This window comes from Barbus barbus, assembly GCF_936440315.1.
Source record: "Barbus barbus genome assembly, chromosome: 1".
Taxonomy (NCBI): domain Eukaryota; kingdom Metazoa; phylum Chordata; class Actinopteri; order Cypriniformes; family Cyprinidae; genus Barbus; species Barbus barbus.
The window spans coordinates 31,147,282-31,171,037 of NC_136729.1; the positions used below are offsets into that span (position 1 = coordinate 31,147,282).

Sequence of the window (23,756 nt, forward strand, 5' to 3'; positions counted from 1 at the left end):
GAGTCCAAACAGCCGATTAAAACCTTCACAGTAATCCACATGACTCCAGTCCATCAATTAACATCTTGTGAATAAACAAATTAATCACTAAGGTGTTTTAACTTTAAACCATTGAGAGTCCATAACCCATAATAACACTTCTCCAGTGAGGAAGTGAATCTCTTGTTCTTTCACATCAACTAACATGTTTTTTTTTAACAGTTTTCATTTGTAAAAAGTGCTTGATCTGTGCATATTTCTCTCCTAATTCAGACGAGATGAATTTTTCACTGATTTGGAGAAATGTTGTATTATATCACTTTCTCACCAATGGAAGCTCTGCAGTGAATGGGTGTCGTCAGAATGAGAGTCCAAACAGCCGATTAAAACCTTCACAGTAATCCACATGACTCCAGTCCATCAATTAACATCTTGTGAATAAACAAATTAATCACTAAGGTGTTTTAACTTTAAACCATTGAGAGTCCATAACCCATAATAACACTTCTCCAGTGAGGAAGTGAATCTCTTGTTCTTTCACATCAACTAACATGTTTTTTTTTAACAGTTTTCATTTGTAAAAAGTGCTTGATCTGTGCATATTTCTCTCCTAATTCAGACGAGATGAATTTTTCACTGGAGAAATCAATATTATGGATTATGGACACAGAAACAACGATTTAAAGGTTTAAAAATATCTTCATAGATTTGTTTACGGACACAATTGATGGACTGGTGTCATGTGGATTACTTGTGGATTATTGTGATGTTTTTATCAGCTGTTTGGACTCTCATTCTGACGGCACCCATTCACTGCAGAGCATCCATTGGTGAGCAAATGATGTGATGCCAAATTTAAATCTGTTCCGATGATGAAACAAACTCATCTGTATCTCCAATGGCCTGAGGTTTAGTACAATGTCAGCAAAAAACTATTTCTCTAAAGATGGACTTTCTTGTCTTATAATTTTTCTCTGGCACAAAATTGCCTCCATTACATCAACTTTCGCTGACTGATTGTAAAAAATAATGACTTTTCCCTGACTGAATTGGAAGATAAATCGACTTACTTTACCTCTAACATGCCAAATGAAACTTATCACAGTGAAAACTTCATTTGAAGAAGACACTGTACACTTAACGTCAGTCACATGAATTCTAGAAAAGCATGCAAGACATAATGTCTCTGAATTGTAGTGTGCTTGATTTAGTTTTTAGGTCGCAGGAGGATAAATGTCCCAGCCCTCAGTGGAACGCCATGTGCCGTACCTGCTGTGAGTATGAGCAGATTTCATGTAAGTGCCCATCTCAGGGAACGAAAGTGGGCTACGCTGTACCCTGCTGTCGAAACGTTTTGGATGAGTGTGACCCCTGCCTCCTTCACCAGGGTAAGAAGGAACACAACTCTCTAGAAGTTTTTGAACTTTAGATGACCTGGAAGTGTAATTTTCAACTTGAGCAGTTCATGTTATGGATTTATATTGCATACGCGTCTGTGCAAAATAGATTTTTCTCAAATATATGAGCGTCAGCATACTTCATTAGTTTATTATTTATTTATGCTTTCTATTTGCTATTTTCATAAACTTTATTTATTTATTAAGTAAATAATTTCTGTATCCAATAAGGTTGCAGCATTTTTGATAACTGCAAGACTTGCAACAATGGCACCTGGCAGGCCAAGGATGATTTCTACATCGGAGGCAGGTACTTCACATCGTGTCGTCGATGGTGGTCTGGTGGAGACTGTCTCAGTGAGTTGTTTGGTCCTTTACAGAATCCTTGTATGACATTTACCTTTATTGCTTTTTATTGTCACAAATATTTAAATAATTTCACATACACACTCTTTTTGCCAACTTTAGCATGCGGAGAAGTTATACAGAGACCACATGGTCATGTGACTTTAGAAAGTTATCCAATCAATGCCAAATGTGAATGGACACTACAAGTTGGCCAAGGAGCAACAATGGATCTCAGGTATCTACTGTTAAAAGCTAATTAATGATTTGTAGTTTAAACATTTTTCAATTGAATCCATATCAATTGCAAACATATAGCAAATGTGTGCAGTATGTTTTCTCAATACAGTCTTTCTCAATGTTCACGTGTTCAGTTTTCTGCTACTTTCCAGGAAGTCTCAGGTACAAAATTAATCAATAATTATTATTTATTTTAAATTATATTTTTTAATCATTGTATTTTTACATTTTATTTATTTATTTATCTAGTCAGTTAGTTAGTTACTTACTTACACTGTAAAAAGTGATAAGTTGACTTAACTTAAAAAAATTGAGGAAACCCGTTGCCTTAAATTTTTTAAAGTAAATAATCATTTAAAAAAATAAGTTAAGTGAACCTGACAATTCACATAACTTATTTTTTTTTTATTATTATTATTATTCCTCAATTTTTTTTTAAAAGTTAAGTCAGCTTATCACTTTCTACAGTGCACCTACTTTTGAGTATATTTTATTAGCAATTAAATTTATAATTTAATATAAATATAAAGCATAAACCTTTTTTTTATTATTGTCTATATATATATATATATATATATATATATATATATATATATATATATATATATATATATATATATATATATATATATATATATATAAAAATATATATGAAGATTTCAAATGCAAAAGCCTCTAAAAGACATCTTGGTCAAAAATGAGATAACGAAACTGAGTGAATGCTGTCCACACATAGTATATGTTCATCAAGTACTTTCACTCCAAATGCGCTAAATCCCAGCCTCAACCCATTCAGAAGTACCAGTACATAGAAACCTGTACATAGTAGCCAGGAAGAAATGCTAATTTTAAAGAAAAACATCAGACGTACTTAGAGGCTTTTGCTTCTGAACTCTCTCTCTCCATATATATATATATATATATAAATAAATAATAGCTGCAAAAGGTGGACATACCAAATATTAAAGTTAAAATTGGATTAAAAAAAATACGACTCACTTTATGTGACCAATATGCATTTTTCATGAACATTATTAAATTAAATCATGTTTTGGTGGCAAAAAATGTCAGTATTTTCAGATCTGTCAGGTGTCTGTTTTTGGCCACCACTGTATATATATATATATATATATATATATATATATATATATATATATATATATAATTAAAATATTATAATAATTCCTTTCCTCAGTGCAGGTGTCTGTTTTTCCTAATTTTATGGACCTTTTTTGTGGCTTTTTATCATTCTTGCTGAGTGGGCTTCATGGATTCACGCTTACAGAGAGATTCCCTTAAGACTAATTTCCAAGCAAAAATGTTGTTTATTTTTTAATGCTTGCATATTGCATCATATAATATTTTACTGCTTTCCACAAGGACAAGCACCACCTGTCTGTGCAACCCCCAAGAAGCCACCACACGGAGATCTCTTCCTGCGGTACAAGGAAGATGACATTCTCACCTTGGTTCAGTATCTTTGCTATAAACCGTACAAGCTAAAGGGAGCATCTCAGCGGGCATGCCTTCCCAATGGCACTTGGAGTGGCAGTGCTCCTGTGTGCATACGCTGACACTTATGTAGTTATGACAACTTCTTTTGATATAACACCCTTTGAGACTTACAAAGCTGCTTACAGTCAAAGTCAGGTGTGCATGTATGCCTGGGAGTCATGCTTCTTTGAACTTGAGATCACAGAATATTAGCTTTTATTGAGAACATTCAGGATTTTAAACTGTATGAAAATGTATTGATTTTAAGTATGGACAATGCTCTAAAAATCTGTTTTGTTGTTGGATCATCGAAAATTTTTGTGACCTGTTCCACTGCTATTTGAATTACAGAAGTGACCATAAAAGACTGTCCACCTCCACCACAACTCCACAGTGGATACTACACTGAGGTTTCAGGCTCTGATGGCAGAATAAAGTATGTTGAATATTTCTGCAACAATACATATATTCTTAGTGGAGACTCAAAAAGAACATGCCAGAAGAATGGGACCTGGAGCAGCAGTCAGCCCCTGTGTGTCAGAGGTACCATCTCTACTTCAAGTTGCTAAGCAATTATGAAATACCTTTTGCAAACACACTGTCAACTTGAACGTCTAAACTGTTTTACAGCTTGTAGAGAACCTAAAGTTTCTAAACTTGTGCGGCAGAAGGTCTTGAAATACCAACCTCCTTCCAGATAGACTTTTTGTTCATTTCTTTGTGACAGAGTGATATTGAACTCATAAAGTTGGATCTTAATTTGATCCCTTTTAATGCTAGGAAAAGTCCAGTGCACAAGCTGTACTCTGCATCCAGTCAGGGAGGGACTAAAGTAGACACACTGGAGAAAGCCTTTTCTGTTTTTGGATATTTGCCACCAACTTTCCACCATGTGTACACCAGCTTAGAATATGAGTGTGTTTCAGCGCTTTACAAGCACTCTGGTAGCGCGCGCCGCACATGCCTAAAGACTGGAAAGTCGCCATTTCTCCTGTTCACCAAGTGGGGGAAGCACTAACACATTTAAAGCATGTTATGGATTCTGTTTCCCTATTTATAAACATTTTCTATGCACTAATAACCCTGACAACTGTAACCCTGACAACTGTAGGCTGATAAAGCAGAATTACATCGATTATACAATTTGTTTAAATGTATTGTATAATATTTACTTTTTATGCAATAATAGTAATTAAAAGAAAGATTATTAGAGTATATTTTACTAGAAGATACTATCTCAGTATTTCAATCTTTCTACTACAGAATTTCATATTTTATCAAATGCCCTACTTCCCATTTCTTTGTAATTATTTGAGTTTTACTTGCAATTTCTGAGTGAAAATAGTTTCTACACCATATTTTCAGTGTGTATGATATAATTTTATTGAATTAAATACAGTAAATATGTAAATAATAATAATAATTATTATTATTAAAATTATTCATATTTATTTTTCTGTTATTTTAAACATATTGTGGAACCTGTTTTCCTATTTACAAATACATTAATACCCATGTGGGATGTAGGCTGACAAAGCAGAATTACAATATTATTCCAATAATCGCTAACACTCTTTTTTAAATTTATTTTATAATATTGGTTTTTATTTATTTAATCATTTATTTAATTTTATTTATTTTTTTCAAAGCTGGCACTCACTAATAATCTGATATAATTAGAAATTTGTGCCAGAACTCACTCACTCACAGAACCGGCATTCATTCTCTTCCAGTATGTGGTAAATTGCCAACTGCCAGTCCCCAGAATTTCACAGAGATTCAGTGGCCATGGCATGCTGCCATATATACCCGTCTGTATAATGCCAGCCCTCTTATGGCAAGGACTAAGAGACGGGGGGGACACGTTTGCCATAGATGAGGAAGAAGAGGGAGAGGAAGATAAAGAATGGATTAAGAAGGACCAGAGATGGCAGCTCGTCTGCAGTGGGGCTCTGGTCAACCAGCACTGGGTTGTGGTGGCTGCTCATTGTGTGACGGAGCCTGGACAGACTGAAGCGCTCAGTACAGATGATCTAAATGTAGTGATGGGAAAACATTACCTCAGTGACCTTAGAGAGAACAAGAGGCTACAGCACATACAGGTGAGAGCTTTCCGACTGCAATATGTCTTGCAGAAGTTCCCCTATACTGCAGACTAAATATACGCATTAAAACTCAAGGCACATTCTTATCGATAATCTATGATTAGGCTTTGCCAGGTAGTCTGTAGGATTATTTACGTCTCAAACCAACCAGCCTCTTTCAGTTCAGGTCTTTCATCATCTCTGTTCCCACACAGATCTCTCAGATCTTGATCCATCCGAACTACGATCCACATGTCTTAGACTCCGACTTGGCCATACTGAAGCTGGCGGACAAAGCTCGAATCAGTGAGTATGTGTCCCCTGTGTGCCTGCCGCGTCTACAGGGTGGAGAGGTCACTGCAAAGCAGGCCTTCCTCACCGGCTGGCCCGTAGCAGGCCAACACAGGGCACAGGACTCTGAGGCTGCCCCGACCGGACTGATAGAATTAGCCGATGTGATGAAGTGCGAAAGGCAATTCAGCAAACACAGGGTACCGATCAGTATGACTGACAACATGTTAAGTGGACGCCAACATCCACTCAGCCCGTCCATGATCTGCCCTTCTGAAACCGGAGGGATTATTCTTTCACTCTCTGCTGATTCCCAACCCACTTTAGGGCTGGAGATCCCCCCCCCCCCAGCAGATCAGAAGATGCTGATTCTCATCATGCTTGGGAACTGCTAGGGCTAGTGAGCTTCGGATATGATCTGCGGGGCTGTAATCCAGATTTGTACACCATCTACACACGGGTAGCAAACTTTAAGAACTGGATCGAAAAGAAAATTACATAGAGCTTTAGATCATATATTATAGCATGATCATCTGTTTAGCATTTTTGGTCATACTTTATTTTAAGGTCCAATTCTCACCATTAACAAATCATTAACTATGACTTTTGCCTCAATGAACTCCTAATTTGCTGCTTATTAATAGTTAGTAAGGTTGTTAAATTAGGTATGGGGTAAGATTAGGGATGTAGATTATGGTCATGCAGAATATGTGCTTTATAAGTACTAAAAAACAGTCATTATGTTAATAATAGGCATGCTAATAAATAACTATTGAGAATTTATTTATTTTTTTTATTTTTTTTATTCATTTAGCTGACGCTTTTATCCAAAGCGACTTACAATTGCTATATATGTCAGAGGTCGCACGCCTCTGGAGCAACTAAGGGTTAAGTGTCTTGCTCAGGGACACATTGGTGTCTCACAGTGGATTCGAACCCGGGTCTCTCACACCAAAGGCATGTGTCTTATCCACTGCGCCATCACCACCCATTGAGAAGTGAGAATTGGTCCCTATACTAAAGTGTTACCGCATTTTCCATGTTCCAGATAATAAAAAAATGGCGATGATACATGTTGCATTGTCTTTTCCGATTTCTCATTCATTTGACAGGTTTTTTTTTCTTTGTCAAAAATCATATTCAGAAAATCAAAAGTTCATTGGTGAGAGAAAGTGTAAAACTTGAGATTTCACAACTAGTTTATAGCCTTGCGTGTGTATGAGGATATGTTTTTGCATGGTAAAATGCGTTCCATGTGAATTCAGTCACTGGGTTTGCAGGCCTTAGCTTGACTTTGCTCTGTTTCACAATCCTATTTGCTCATACTTTTTACACCATGAATATGTATTTAGTGCAGCCCTTGTCAACTAAAACTGGGACAGTGTATTTATTTTTCAAAATGCTTTTAAATAAATGAAAATCGAGAAACACAATTTAGTATTTAGTGTTTTTATTAACAAATGTTCCTTATTTTTGAAGTCATTTTATAATCTTTATCATCTACGCTAATATTAGTCTGTTTCTTTCTTATTCCGAGGTCACCGTAGCCACCCAGATCCAGACTGTATCCAGATCAGATGGTGGATCAGCACCTAGAGATGACCTCTACAGCCAGGACACCTAGGTGAGCCCCAGAGACTGATCCCCAGTGAAGACCCTGTCTCCAAGACGGCCATCGGGACAAGACCACAGGAACCAGATGAGTCCTTTGCACAATCTGAGTCTGCTTTAGATTTAAACTGCTGATTTTGTCTGGCCAGAGGAGAATGGCACTATTTCGACAAACTATTTCCCCGTCTAAATACTGTAGAGCTGATATAAAGCCACCCAGCTTTATATCAAGCCGATGTAAAGCTGCTTTGACACAATTTGCATTGTTAAAAGCGCTACACAAATAATATTGACTTTTCACCAACTTTACAGGAGAGCCAAAACACAAATTTTACCATAGTTTGATCTGACTTTGTGTACTGATTTCAATTGTTTATAATACAAATTTGTACACTCATGGATGACAGTACTTTTGCCAGTGGAAAGAGCTCATTAAGAGCTTTCATTTTATGTATATATCCCCATTTCACCAAAAATGTCACTTACGCCCTTCTGGTTCTCACCCCTCGGTATACACTATTTATATATACACACTATTCATACACACACACACACACACACACACGTATACATATAGTAAAGATAAATGACAGAATGATCTTTCAACAATTTAATATGCACTTTTTAGGATGACTTTTTTTTTTTTTGGTAATACTAGAGAAGTGTAGCATGAGAAGTGGGTTGTTCTCTGTTTTCCATGCTCTTCTGTGATGTTGTGTGTCTGAAAATAGAGGGTGTAGATGCTAATCTGTTACTACCTATAAACTGCAAGGTAGGATCCTGACCTTATGCTTGTGCATGTGGCTGCTTGCGCGCGCGTGTGTGTATGTATGTGTGTGTGTGTTATGAATGCAGACAATCAGTTGGATGTTAATAGTGAAAGGGGGTTCAGTATGTTTCTTGAAGTTGGGCAAGTCTAGGCAGAGCTGTATGTTTATGTCTATGGTTTCTAGGTTTGTCTGTTTATCTAACTTTTTTTCAAGATAATCTGAGGAACAATGATTGATATTGTGATTCATTCAAAGATTCAACTTTAAAGTCTTTCTTCTTTGGAAACATGTGCTTCATTTATGTACTTAGTTGACGCATACTTTGTAAATAGTCTTTAAATGAATTTACTGAGAATTGTGAAAAGCGTGTTAAAGTATTAAAAAGCCGTCCTCTCAGTAATGACAAACATTGCAGAATTTATTTATGCTGACTAAGCATCACATGTGAAACTATTGCATTGTGGGAGGTTGTGGGAGTGGTTGCACTTAAATCCTACAAAAAGTGTTTTAGCTGAAAGATGCAGAAATCAATAAATACAAGTATTAAGATTATTAGAAAAAAATGTATCAGAGTTTAAAGTGAATAGCAATAAAGTAGTTTGCAATGAACAAGTTGTGCATAAGGCACTATATACACTCTCAGGAAAAAAACAAAAGGTACAAAAGCTGTCACTAGGGCGGTGCCTTTTCAAAAGATACACCTTTGTACCCTTTTTAATGGCTGCATTTTGGTACCTTAACCTCAAAGGTACATTTTAGTGCCTACAGTGTACATACAGTATTAGTCCCTAAAAGGTACAATGTATATTAGTACCTTTTGCAAGGGTACTGCCCCAGTGACAGCTTTTGGACCTTTTTTTCTGAGAGTAGAGGCAATACTCAACTTATTCAACTGTAGGTAGTTGACAATAATATGGACGTGAACTTTTTTCAACAAAGATTATAGGTTAATATTCATTTTAAATGTATATATAGTAATTTAGGTAACAATTTCTAATTTATTTAGTCAATTTTAATTAATTATTTATTTAATCAATTATTTAACCAATTTTAATCACTTTTCAGCTTGTTGAAGTTTACTTAAAGTTGGCATTAATTGAGCACTCTCCTATATGATGTTTAGTTGCATATTATAAAGTACATCTTATTGTGAATGATTCATTCATGTGTATGTTTCATTTTTTTATTATTTGCTCTTGACCTTATAATGTTTAATCATAAAGTCATAACTTGATCTGGTGAAAACAACAGTCTTCTCTCTGGTGTTGTTGTGCACTTGACTTATTTAGTTTGCTTAAACCCCGCCCCTTCACAATCTACTGCAAGAATTTGTGTTTGAGTGTGATGACCACATCTCGAAATCTATTCTATTTTTTCGATAACCAGTTTCACTTGGATGTACGCCACAATATGGATGAAAAGATCTGTGGCTTCTTCCATTTCATTGCGACTCATATTCCTGTGTTGCCACATAAACAATATATTTAGTGTAATCCTTCAGTTAATTAGATGTCATACAATTGCATCTTTAATAATTGTGCAAAAATAACATACAACAATAACTATTAGTGCCTGGCACAATGTCAACTACGTATGCCCACATCCACATATTCCTGTAGCACTTGTTCAGCTTTAGGCTTCTTGTAACATGTTTGGTCCTCGTTCAATAAGGTGAATTTATATTGAAATATACTTGTTATTTATTCCCACTGATGCATGATTCATGAGTAACACAGACCACTGACCTTAGCGTGGCTGTCAAGGCTGGTACAGACCTGTCTGTTTTCTTACATGATCCTCCATTAGCTCACTTCTGAAATTGGCGAGTGAGAAAAGTTGTAATTGAATACTTGATTACCTGAATCAGTTACTTGAATCATATTTTTTTGGGGTTACACTTTATCTCAAGGTGTCTTGTAACAGTGTAATTATATATTTAAGTACTGAGTAATGTTAATTAAAAACAGGTCCACTTACAGGATTATGTTTAGGAATAGAGTTTGGTTTAGGGTTAGTTGCATGTAATTCTGCATAATTTACTGTTATTACTATAGTATTTTTAATAGTATTTTTATAGCATTGTTTAAAAAAAAAAACTAAATCAATTCAAGTGTTCTTTTTTAAATACAGGATATTCATTATACAGATACATATAAATTATTTTGTATAAATTATTAACTTTCATTTTAAGGTGGGTTGTGTATGCTACCTTAGGTATCCGCATCAGGTGGACAACACGAAGACAACACACATGTGATGCACCACATGCTAGTGTTACTTAACCAAGTGCATGACCCTTGCGAACTGTAGTATTTGTAGTTAACCTTTCCTAATGGGCAGTCCCATTTGCCACATAAGATATTCAAATCTGATTTTGGCAATAGATTATTTGTTAATCATGTTCAATATCAGTTTCAGATTCTTAGAGACACATAACATTGCACACCAACACAAGACCACATAATCAAGGTAATTTTAAAGCCTTATATTTCCAATGCAATTATGGATAGGAATTGACCTGTATAACAGTAAATAAAAGTGACTTTAAAAGTGTCACTATGTGTAGATGCAGTACTTTCACCTGAGAATGTGTGTATGTGTGAACCATGTCTATGTATGATGGATTAGAGAGGTTTGGAACAGATTAGTTAATTATAGACACCTGTCTGCTAAGCATGGAGACTGGAGTCAGGTGGATGATCTTGAAGAGTGTGCTGGACAGCTTTCAGCGTGGTGCAGCACAGGTGGGGGCAGACAGCAGATGTGAGACCATGTGCCTGTGCACACTCCTTGCATGTGACCTCAGTCCAACCTCTCCACTCGCACAAAATGAGTTTTTCAATCTCTGGTAGGACTTGCAGACTCACTATAGACAGATTAAAGCAGTGTCAGTATTTAATGAAATTTATGTTTTATGCATTTTTGTCTCTTTTGATACACTGTAATAAAATCTGGTCTTTTTTTTAATAATATATTCTTGAATAATTCTGTAAAAATACAGAACATTTATAACATTTTTGCAAAACAAACAAACAAACCAAAATCAAAATGACTCTATAGTATTACCTAAAAACCAACAAACAATAAATAACACTGGTAAATCTAACAGTAGTTTTCTTTTGTATTAGCAAAGCAATGCTGCTACTAAAACATTTGTACTTGTAACATTATTATTATTTAGTCGTTTAGCAGACGCTTTTATCCAAAGCGACTTACAAATGAGAAAAACAGAAGCAATCAATTGTAGTAAAACTAAAAGCTAAAACTTCAGAAATACTACCTATACACATTTTGAAAATAAAGAAATTAAATAAAAATGACAAAAACAAAAATTCAAAACTTACATTTAAATGAAAAAATAAATAAATAAAGCTAAAAACAATTCAAAATATTACAATGTATTAAAATAAAATGTTACAAGTACAAATGTTTAATATATATATATATATATATATATATATATATATATATATATATATATATAGACGACCACCATAATAATAAAAATTGGTGTAGAAACATTTTTAGTCACACTTTATTTTAAGGTCCAATTCTCACCATGAAATAAACTCACTCAATAAACTTCTAATTTACTGCTTATTAATAGTTAGAAAGATAGTTGTTCAATTTAGGGATGTAGAATATGGTAATGCAGAATATGTGCTTTATAATATTCAGCGAATATGTGCATAATAGGCCTACTAATAAGCAACTAGTCAAAGTGAGAACTGGTCCCTATACTAAAGTGTTACCAGTTACTAGCAATTTAGGGATTGCGAGTAATTGTCTCAATTAATTACAAAGAAATGGCAGGTAACACACTGAATTAAATGTGAAAATTTGAAGTAGAAAGACTGAAATAATATTTTCTTTAAAATCCTCTTTGCAGTGTACCATGGTGAATAGAAAGCTTCATGATGAAAAATAGATTCTTACAGTAGCATTTTTACAGTCTTTTATAGGTAAAATTACAATTGGTTTTTACAGTGTACACTCTGAATATTTATTTGAAGAATATTTATAAGCAAGCAGAAGTTTGGGTTTTCATGTCATTAAAAGAGGCTCTCAGAGAAGGCCACTATTCTCATGCACTACTAATTGTTTGATCTGTTAGCGTCTGTGCTTGGAGGTGATGAGAAACTCCTGCCTATTTCTGTCATGTTAGGCCAAAGTCTTCATATGCAAGTGAACGGTCATCACAGGTCAACATTGTGTTTCCCTTAAATAATACAATGTTTAGGCCATGATATCTAAACTGGAAAGAAACCAGTAGTCTGTAGAAATTTATAACACGCATTTGCACTGGTCTTATACAGTATGCAAATAATCACATATACAGTACAAATAATTATCTTGTTAGGGTCTCGTTCACAAAATTTTGAACCCGTTTTGCATGAAAGTTATATTTGACCGCTCGCCTGAATCTGTATTTCTGTCATGTATCACTCTTTGATTCCATTCATTCGTTTCAGAGCTCATTAGAGAAGATCAGACCTTGGGAGTGAGATGAAGGAGGTGAAACATAGAGAGAGAGAGGACGAGGAGTCTCAAGCATATTAGCTGGTACTTACACATAATCTGGGTGCTAGACTCCTCCTCCGTGTTGCTCCACGAAGCCCTTAGCAGCACCTTTCGCCCATTTCTCTAGTACTAATGGTGGGATAAGATCAATTCAAAGACAGAGGATTGTGCATGGAATCTCCTATCCGTCAATTTGATTGATCTTGCAAAGAAGTGTTGCTGATTGCATCAGAGCAATCACTTATTATATTGCTGTTCACCTGGTGCTTGGAGTTTTGACTGGCATTTCTAATGACCTGGACCGGATTTCCTCATGGATAAACTGTAGATTGACAGCGTTTCATTCAGAGCCATTTCTATAACTCTTCCTTTTCAGTACCTGCACTACAACAGGTAAGATGGGTGATAAAAAGCCTCTCAGGATCGTCTTGCGTATCCGTCTTTTCATTTAGCAACTTTTAGCCTGATGAATATTTTAAACTTTATCATTGCATTTAGTTTGCAAAGCTAGCATTTTGCTAAAATTTTATAGGACTAGGTATTTGCAGCAAATCAAAATGACATGCCAACAAAGTCTGTAGGAAATGCCTGTGCAGTATATGCATTTAATATTGTTGCTTTACCTAATTAATTGCTTTAAATTAACTGATTTCTACAAAGATCCAAAGGAAAAGCACTTAATCTGTCAATAACCTACAGACAAGCTCTTGCCGCTCACCTCAGACTTCATGTCAGTGATATGTAATGGGATTCAACTTTTTACATAAAAGGACAATCAATTATCAGAATCAATAATTACAGATCAAATCTTTTGGGCTTGTTTTGCTTCATTTAAATTAGTCAAATGCTATTATTTACCATTTGAAACCAAAACACTCATTCGCACCTTGACTTTTCCGACATGCTCTCGAATATTGGGCAACACAATTACTGCTGTGCTCAACGGCTAAAATTAACCAGTTAGCAGGCTTTTATCTCATTAGGACCGGAGCTGTGTGTATCAGACAGTCTCTGATTTCCTTGGCATCATTCAACTTTTTAATCTTGTTCAGATGAGCCTGAGTGCAGCTACTCTGAGAGCTCACAATGTACACACACACTAAAGGATCTATCATTTGTTGAGTATTTTGTTGGTACTTGGTAGCTGTTTTTGTTGCATGTTTTTCTTTGCATTTCCTTTATTTTTTTCAACACAGGTAATGATTATTGGATAGTGCTGGTCCAAAAAATTTTTTTTAAAAGGGGCCCTTGAGATACATCAACTGTCATTCTGTTGCACCACTGCAAGAAAGACATGCAACTTGATTTAAACTTATCTGGACATAATAAAACATACTGTTGCATGCATGTGACTAATTACTGCAAGACTACAGGTTATGTAACCAAACAAAGTTATCTCTTGTGGGAAGGGGGGGGGTTGACTTTTAAGAACTTTTTAATCCAGACCACAGTAAAGCTAAACAACTCTCGTGTCATGTGACATGACGTGACCGCCTGTAGTAGTTGGTATACAGCTGGTAAATTAAAGTAAAGAAACAATCACAGGCATGTTAAAGTTATGGTATTCCCAGAAAACACATTCCCAGTACTGCTGATGTGATCTGTACACATTTTTGACCGTCCCTAGACTTCCATAAGATCAGGAAAAAACATTACAATGAAACTAGTTTGATATTTTAGTGCAATATTTAAAGAAATCCACCAAAGTCAGTGTACAAAATATGTGGCATGGTGCGTTTTACCTTGTGGTTACAGTTTTAAATCAAATATACCTGGACAGGTACTCAGAAGCCAAAACATACATCTTTTTGCACGTTTTGTTCAGTTTGAAATGTGTATTTTCATTTCACTCTGTGGTTCACAGACTTTGATTGCATCTGTGCGAAACATGCAGATAAAAACGTTAAATGTAAATGCAAGAATTGCACAGCATTGTCATTCAGTGTCGTTGCATTTTCAGCATATCATGCACAAATATATGAAGAGTTCACATGCAAAAACCAAAGTGCCAATTGGTAATTTTCCTCTAAAATTAGTATTTTTATCAGGCTCCGATGTGTATTTTCATTGCTATTAAAGTGAAATAATGGAACATAAACATAGGAGCCTGAGAAAAATGCTAATTTTAGATGAAAATTACCAATTGGCACTTAGAGGCTTTTGCATGTGAACTCTTCGTATCTTGACACCAACAACGATTTGCATTTATGACATGAATGAATACATTTTTCATAAAGTGGTAATTTTTGGGAAGGATGTGAAATGACAAGCATAACTAGTACTGCTAGTGTTCCTTGATTAGATCATTTATATTGACATACTTTACTGTGTGCTCCACATCTACTATCCACCAGTGCCAATAATATGCAGAAGCAAGTCGAGATCAGAATGCATGAGAGTCATCTGGACCCTCCTCCACCACCTGAAGAGTCCATGTGTGGAAGCTTTTGTGACAAAATCACAAAGAATCTGATACTTGCGCTCACAGTTCTTGGTAAGTTACTTCAGCATTTTTGTTTGTTTGTGTTGTGCTTTAGTTTGTATAGGGGAATGTCGCTTCCATGTGTCAGATTGCTTATGAAAGAACACTTGTTACTGTTGTAAATAAATAGTCATGTCTATGATAATTACAGTTACCTGAAAGCTTTTACATGGCAATGCAACACAGTGAAGGCATCCTTCTACAGCAAGTATTTATGCCTAAGGAGGCGTTTTACAGCCGTCCATTTATTAGACATTTATTAGCACTAAGCAGGTTAAAACAATATTGGTCTGCTAATATTTTTTGCATTTCACGATACTCAGACAATATGTTTAATGCATCAGACAACAGATCTAAATCAACATACAACAAAAAATAATACATGTACTCTATCAATCTTTCGATACATATTCTTGCTTAAGAAATAAGTAGACATAAGTAGTCATTAAAGCAAGATACACTTTCTTGAGAATAAAATATCAAATATCATCACATATTCTTTGAAAATAAGCCTTTCATTCAGATGGTTGATGCTTTCTTACTCAAGCATCTTTAAACATGACCTAAAGACTTAAGTCTATATCATGCTTAAGAACAATTTTGCCAACGTTCTCACTGTAAAAAATCTTTTTCAATTTTTTTAAGTTAAGTCAGCAACACTTTTTACAGTGGTTACTATATGCCTAGAGGAGAAAATTTGTTCTGTTCATATATATATGGATAGTTGACAAATAAAAATTGGACTGTGTCCTATGGTGTGACATAGATGTAGAAAAGACAACAACATACAAATAACATGAGAAAAATGTATCTTCATTCTTAGAGTTACAAATAGCATGAGAGAGGTTTTTCTTCAATGTTAGAGTTTTTTTTTTATTTACATTTTTCCGTCACACCATAGGACCCATTGATACGTCAACTACCCATATATATATAAATATATATACACACGATTAATCACGATTAATTGTTTGACAGCAGTAATATATATATATATATATATATATATATATATATATATATGTGATTCTATCTGTGATTCTATTCTCTGTCTCTGTTCCAGGTGTGATCACTGGTTCAGTAGCTGGTATTCTACTGCGTTATGCATCACCTATCCCCGCTGATGTTATTATGGTCATTGCCTTCCCAGGTGACATTCTCATGAGGATGTTAAAAATGGTGATTTTGCCTCTGATTATCTCAAGTTTGATCACAGGTAATGTTATATGCTTTGCTAAACACCTCCAAAACAATGCTATCAACACAAAACAATAATACCTTTTTTACATCAAAAATGCCAATAAAATACATACAAATCAGCTGCAGAAGTAATATCTGCAATGTTATAACCACAGTGTTATAGCTGTGGGATAACACAGTGGGATAACTACACAAATAGTCATTTTGTAATGATTAAGCCATTGTTTGTCGTTTCAACCTTTTCTTTGTAATCCAGTATAAGATTAAAAAAAGCATGCCTTTCAAATTTAGGGTGGATCAGTTTCAGCAAAAACAAGTCTAAACATGTTACCAAAAAAGAAATGTAATTAGAAACCCAAAAGGTTCCAAATTCATTACTCATTCAGTAATCACAGCAATAATTATGAACTTAACCCTGAGAAATAACTTTTGTGAGTAACTTTCAGAGCACAGTGTTACAGTTTGAAAAAGAAAGAGTAATTCTGCGTTGAGAAAATGCAATGATATTAGTGTAGTTTCAATGCCATTCTGTTCTTTATTTTTTAGGATTAGCAGGGTTGGATGCCAAGTCCAGTGGTCGTCTGGGCACAAGGGCCATGGTGTATTACATGTCTACCACCATCATCGCAGCTGTGTTGGGGGTGATCTTGGTGCTCCTCATCCACCCTGGTAACCCCAAACTGAAGGCAAACCTGGGCGAGGGCAAAAAGAATGATGAAGTGTCCAGTTTAGATGCCTTCTTTGATCTCATCAGAAATCTGTTTCCAGAAAATCTCGTTCAGGCTTGTTTTCAGCAGGTGTGTACATCCAATGGGCTTTTGATTTCAGATCATGTTATCCATTTAATCTCAACCATAACTTAATTTCTGTTGATCTTTCATCTGTTAATTTTGAATAGTCTTTCATTCGTATTTCATTAACAGTTTTTACATCTCTTTATGTAGATCCAGACCGTTACTAACAAGGTAGAAGTAGCTCCTCCTCCAAATCCAACTCGGTTTGGACGAAATTCTACCAAGGGCGCAGCAAAATTTGTAATCAAGAAGTCTCTTCAATTCAAAAGTGGCATGAATGTTTTAGGTAATAAATGGTTTTGATCACATAGTATATGCATGAAGCAGTCATTTATGTTCTTCAAATTAACATGGTGGCTATGTGTGTCTCTGTAGGTCTCATTGGGTTTTTTGTCGCGTTTGGGATTTGCATGGGAAAGATGGGAGAAAAGGCCAAGATGATGCTTGAGTTCTTCAATGTTCTCAATGAGATCGTTATGAGACTTGTCGGCATGATCATGTGGTCAGCTTTCATGATTGATTGTTTAATGGCTAGAGTAAAGTTTTCATGATTTACATTTCCAGTGTTAGTAATCTGTTTGTTAAATGATTGGTTTGGGATCAGTAAGAAGATATTTTTCAAAAGAATGCTCACCAAGCTTGCATTTAGGTGATCAAAAATACAGTAAAAATAAGAATATTATAAAACGCTGTTGCAGTTTAAAGTAATTATTTGTATGTATTTTAGACCTGTGATGGTAAAGCTGAATTTTCAGCAGCCATTACTCCAGTCTTCAGTGTCACATGATCCTTCAGAAATCATTCTAATATCTAGTTTGGTGCTTATAATTCTTATTAAGTTAAAAAGTGTTATTCTTAATATTTTTGTGGTAACCGTGATACATAAGTTCAAAAAATATATAAATATAAATAATTTCTAACTTTATAAATGCACTGTCACTTTTGTTAAGTTGGGCTGTTTAATTTAATGTGTCCGTGATGAATGAAAGTATTATTATTATTGACTCTTACTGAACCCAGACTTTTGAACTGTAGTGTACTGATAGTGACTTTAACAGTTTAACTGCCTTTAACTGTACTGTCTGATTAACATGCTAGTTGACTTAGCTGCTTGTCTCTGTCCTGTAACAGGTATTCCCCCGTTGGTATTGCATGTCTGATCTGTGGAAAGATCATTTCAATTAATGATTTGGAAGTGGTGGCCAGGCAGCTGGGAATGTACATGGTCACTGTTATCGTTGGACTTATTATTCACGGAGCCATATTCCTTCCCTTAATATATTTTGTTATTGTTCGGAAAAACCCATTCACATTCTTCATGGGAATTTTCCAGGCATGGGTCACCGCTTTAGGAACAGCTTCGAGGTAAAAAAAAAAAAAAAAAAGACAATAATTGGACCCTGATTTTTGTAAACCTTTGAGAATTAGGACATATACTGAGTTAAATAAAAGGAAGTCAATGATTTAATTTGGCCTGTTTGGAAGTTGAGTTATGAATAATGACAAGAATGGGTTCTGAAATCTTGATATGTGTCTTTTGTAGTGCTGGGACATTGCCTGTTACTTTCCGCTGTCTGGAGGAAAATCTGGGCATTGACAAGAGAGTGACTCGATTTGTATTACCTGTTGGAGCAACGATCAACATGGACGGTACAGCGCTTTATGAGGCTGTAGCGGCCATCTTTATTGCCCAGATGAACGGAATAGAACTTGATCCTGGTCAGATCGTGACAGTCAGGTAAGACTAATGTCTGGACACAGAAATTAATATATATTATTAATATATACTTCACAAATGTTATTCTGATGGCTGCTGATTCACTGCAGGCGGTTTGTCTGGTAGCTATATATAATTAAAATTCTGTGATTATTTTCTCATCCTCACATTGTTCCAAACTTGTTTAGAGTTATTTTTTTTCAGTTTAACAGAAACAGAAGAATCTTTACACAGTTTTTGCCACACAATGACAGTTCGTAGTGATCATGTCTTCAAAGTATTATGAGGATATCAAAAAAGCACCAGAGAAGAAGTCCATATGATTGTGCTCTGCATTCCTAATAGGATTCCTGGGTACATCCGGATCATTGTGTCAGAAAAGAACAGTACAATCTGATTTATGAAATCTATTAACTGGTTCATTGAAAAGGGATTTCTTTTATGACTTGGACTGATCTGGTTCTCGAGTTCAGCTCTTTGACTCAGCTCTGGATCAGGTAGCAGCAGCTAACAACTGATTAGCATGAATTAATATCAGTAAACGAAGAATTAAATATCACTGTGTTTGTCATAAAACTGTCATATTGTTCCAGACGACTTGAAAATATAGGATTATTTTTAGCTTGATAGAGCTGGTCACTCTGAACTGTTGATATTCTTTGAAAGTTCTACAGCAAACCAAATCAAAGCATATGGTTCTGGACTGAGATTAGGGTAAATAAATAATGACAAATTAGAAATTTTTTGTAAAACTATTAATTTAATCATCAAAACTAAAATTGTTTTAAACAAACTATTGATAAAATCACATTACACCATTTTCAAAGTGAGAATGTGAGTTATTACTTAAAGTTTGCAGCTAATCTTATCAAATAAAATAATTACATTTTGTTTGTAGCCTTACAGCGACTCTCGCTAGCGTAGGAGCTGCCAGTATTCCCAGTGCTGGTCTGGTGACGATGCTTCTGATCTTGACAGCTGTGGGACTACCGACTCAAGACATCAGTTTATTGGTAGCAGTCGACTGGCTACTGTAAGTTAAACCAATCTCTCTCTGCTCTTTTAGTGGTATAAACATTCTCATGAAATACTTGTCAGTCAAAGATTCAATCAATAGGGCTATATTATATGATTGATATGTAAATGATCTCCACTTTAAGATTTGTTGTTAATGCAAATCTCATGTCATGTTTAGCCCTTTGCTTTGCATGTTAGAACAAGTCCTTATGGCATTTAGAGTCGTTTAGCCTTGAGAGATGTGGCACCTTTGTTTGTTTCTTTCTGCTTCATCAATTAGGGACCGTTTCCGAACATCAGTCAATGTCGTTGGTGACTCGTATGGGGCTGGCATTGTGTACCACCTCTCCAAAGATGAGCTTGACATGTTTGATGCACAGCAGATAAGGCCAGATGACTTTGAGATGGCCAAGACACAATCCTTTTTTGAGAATAACACTAACCACGGTGTATATGCATCTCACAACTCCTGTCAGCCGGTCCAAATAGATGACTGCAAGGTACATTTTACTTTCACAGACATAGAAACCTGTATGTAGATGCTTTTATTTCTTTCCCCGACATTGTATGTACCATTGTGATTTTGTTTTTACACTTTTTGTATTTTTTGGTCATTCCTGATGTGAATGCATAAGAAATTAAACAGAATGAAGGAATAAATAAATATGGTTTATTTATTTGTTCTGGTATTTGGTGAAATAGCAGTTTTTGTACTTTGTATATCAGTATTTGGGCATCATCAATTTGGCAATTATACACATGTGTACAGTAAATCGTTCAAATGTTTGTATAGTACTAATGCCAAGATGCCTTTGGCTGCTCTCAACTAAAAAAATGAAAGCGAAACAAAGCAGTGCACTTAGGCACACCTCTTTTTTCCATCTACATTTTGATACAACAAAGGCTGCTATTTCATTTCTTTCAACCTCCAAGTTTAACAGAAAAGTGTTTGTTTTCCATCAGTAAGAGAACTGCAGTTCTTTTCTTTCTTTTTTGTACATTTTATGCCTCTTTTTGACCCTGTGTTTCACAAATGCATAGATCTTTGTGGTAGCACGCATGGCACTTTTTCACAACCCCTTTAGAAGATTAGATTTGGGCAGAGATTCACTGTAATTAGTAAAAAAAAAAAGTATAAAGTTTGTATTTACTAAATATAACCATTCAAATGATTTTCTCTATCTGTATTCAGTCTTTCAGCATTCTGTAAGGAATCCCGCTGCAGCTAATTATTATCTGTCTTGTGGTGGGTACATTTCTGTGAATTTGGATGTAAATTGTGCTGTTAAAATATCTACCTGAATTCTCTGCTCCAAACCATAAACAGTTTAGTTAGCAGCGGTTAATGCATTTTGACTGTGCCTTGGTCAAACAGTTAGTTGTCCCTGATAATTGCTTTCAGGTAACCTTGGCCTCAAATGGCTCCCCTGCGGAGTTCTCACTTGTTGAGGAGGAACCATGGATACGCGAGTAACACAACACACAGATCCAGCTCCGCCTTATCCTGAGTCCCGCAAGCTTATCCTTTCTGGTGAAAACCAAATGCTAATTTTGTACATATAAACAGTCAGAAGTTACCACAGAACATTTCATATGCACAAGCAATGACTTTTGTATGACAATCTCTGTAAATTTGATAGACAAAGGGAAGAGAACGTAGCTCGAAGTAGCGGGTGGTTCAGTCAGGCTGCATATTATTTACACTCAAGGATTACAATAGTTAGAAGTGTAGGCCTTGGCTTTGAGGATCAGTCTGAAACCTGCTGCCTTAAGGCTACCGCATAGAGGAATCGCAGTGGTTTGTCCAGTCCCAGATTCACCCTAGAGCACTACTAGTGGCAGGAGGAGAGAAGTGCAGCTTGTTTTCTGAAGATACCTTTGACTGGCTTGGCTTAGGTGGATTAATCCTTGGTGGCGGTACTCCAAATCAGCCTCTTATAAGAGCTTACCAGTGTACTTAGATGTTCTGAAATAGTGGTTTGCCTCCAAATGCTGCCACTTATTTTTAGACACTGCCCGACGTAAATGCCACGTCAGCAATTACAGAGCGATCAGACATAAAGTATGACACTGAGTCGATTGACGTTATCTGCAAGGACTGTTAATATCCTGCGTAGTGGACTGAATAGTTTGCATTCAAACATTAATAAGTCTCCATGCGTGTTTATGATTGAGGGAAGTGACTTACATGTGTGAAGGTTTTGTATGTATCTGTGTGCTTTGTTAAATTGTCGATTTATTTATGTGTTTATTTACTAAGTTACAATCTTGCCTTGAAGATATCAACTGCAAACTGCAGACAGAAGACTTTGTGACATTAATATTAAATGCAATCCCGTTTTCTTGAATCTTAGACCACTAATAGTGTTTGATTCTCTGAGGAGCCTTCTTGGATACTCAGATATTAAGTCCAGTTGAATGGATTCTATATTCATGCTGATAAGAGAGGCCCTCAAGTTATTTGGTGCTCAGGTTGTTAGCATGTAACGGAAAAGAGATGACAGAATTGAGATCTATCATTACATCTGCACCATTTATTTGGTAGTCTGTAATAGCAACACGATCAGCAGTCCTCTTTTACACCAGAATCTTAAAATGTTCTCATTAAAGTGCCTCCTTGCACTTTCTGTACATATATATAAATACACATATGTATGCTGTCATATTGTAGATTTATTTTTCATGCAAATTAAAGTGTAGTATTAATTTCATGACTTTTTGCCTATTGTTTTATAAAACAATGGCAATTTATGTATTCAATTCAGTATTTTACTAAGTAGATTAGAGCGTAACAGATTGTCTTAAGTAATTATTGTTATCATATACTGTACAAGTAACATGGAACAGGTGGCTGTGAGACATTGACTGATGAGTAAAAATGGATGTATATGAATGTAAGCATATTTTTCACTGTTACAATTCATGATGATGTTGTGTCTGAAATATTGTGTATTGTTAAACATTTTGGTAGGAATAGTGACACTAGGGGAAAAAGTCAAATTAATAATCATTATAAACCAGGCTTACTACAGATTTAACGGCCGTGCAGAGATCTTGAATATGTATCTTGAGGAAATTATACACAACCTAGATACAGTATCTATAATGTAAAAGTGTGCACTTTTGGAATATCTGTTCAGGCAGGGCCTGACACATCTGTAGAGGTACAGTGATGTATGTTAACAAATATTGTATGACCGTCCTGCTCGTTTTATTTATGCAGCCCTGTTTGGTTTCAAAGACATTGTATTACCAAACTTGATTTTGCATCCACTTTTTAAATTTTTCTTTTTCCTCTATTTTTCTATGAAACACCTGTAACAAATTGTAAATAAAGGCAATGCTTCTTGTCTCAGTGGTGTTTCTGTTTCTTTCTTTCTTTCTTTCTTGCTTTCTTGCTTTCTTTCTTTCTTTTTCCAAATCTGTAGGTAGTGATGCTAAATAAATGAAAAAAATAAAAGATGTAGTAATCACAACATTAAATTGTATTTATCATATAATTATAAGTGGTGTCACAATTAGCGCATTAATGCAGACGATTAATTTTTTCAGTTTAACGCGTTAAAAATATTTAACGCAATTAACGCAGGGGCGGGGCTAGGTTTGGCCGCTCCACTCAAAACTGCTAAAAAATTGTGTTTATTCAGATGCAGAACGTATTTACAAGCACATCAAACGGGACACTTTTCAGAAGCGCGCACTGGCTCTATTAGGCTATAGAGCTCAATCATATGCAAACCCCAATGAAACTAGCGTATAATGGTGTAGTTATGTCGTCAGTTAAGCCATGAAGTTACAAAAGAAGGCGTTTAAA

At 35.4% G+C, this 23,756-nt stretch overlaps 1 protein-coding gene and 1 pseudogene across 3 annotated transcripts; both read left to right on the plus strand.

The window, feature by feature from the left end:
- The first annotated feature begins 1,159 nt into the window (after positions 1 to 1,159).
- Positions 1,160 to 6,332, plus strand: LOC306870223 (inactive serine protease PAMR1-like; annotated as a pseudogene). The gene is made up of 9 exons: positions 1,160 to 1,367; positions 1,608 to 1,733; positions 1,845 to 2,123; positions 3,342 to 3,533; positions 3,807 to 3,998; positions 4,086 to 4,152; positions 4,236 to 4,457; positions 5,189 to 5,557; positions 5,755 to 6,332. The product of its transcript is annotated as an inactive serine protease PAMR1-like (transcript).
- A 6,518-nt stretch (positions 6,333 to 12,850) lies between these two features.
- On the plus strand, positions 12,851 to 23,296 carry LOC306848645 (excitatory amino acid transporter 2-like). 2 transcript variants are annotated; one of them, XM_079383313.1, is made up of 12 exons: positions 12,858 to 13,125; positions 15,087 to 15,226; positions 16,278 to 16,430; positions 16,961 to 17,211; positions 17,359 to 17,494; positions 17,584 to 17,710; positions 18,340 to 18,573; positions 18,752 to 18,946; positions 19,824 to 19,958; positions 20,223 to 20,442; positions 21,135 to 21,188; positions 21,345 to 23,296. In XM_079383313.1, exons 2-11 carry the CDS (start codon positions 15,097 to 15,099, stop codon positions 21,150 to 21,152), a joined length of 1,599 nt encoding a protein of 532 aa, XP_079239439.1. In that variant the 5' UTR covers positions 12,858 to 13,125; positions 15,087 to 15,096; the 3' UTR covers positions 21,153 to 21,188; positions 21,345 to 23,296. The 2 variants fall into 2 exon arrangements, with proteins under 2 accessions (XP_079239438.1, XP_079239439.1); XM_079383312.1 differs by lacking the exon at positions 21,135 to 21,188 and having other exon boundaries at positions 12,851 to 13,125.
- Positions 23,297 to 23,756: the final 460 nt, after the last annotated feature.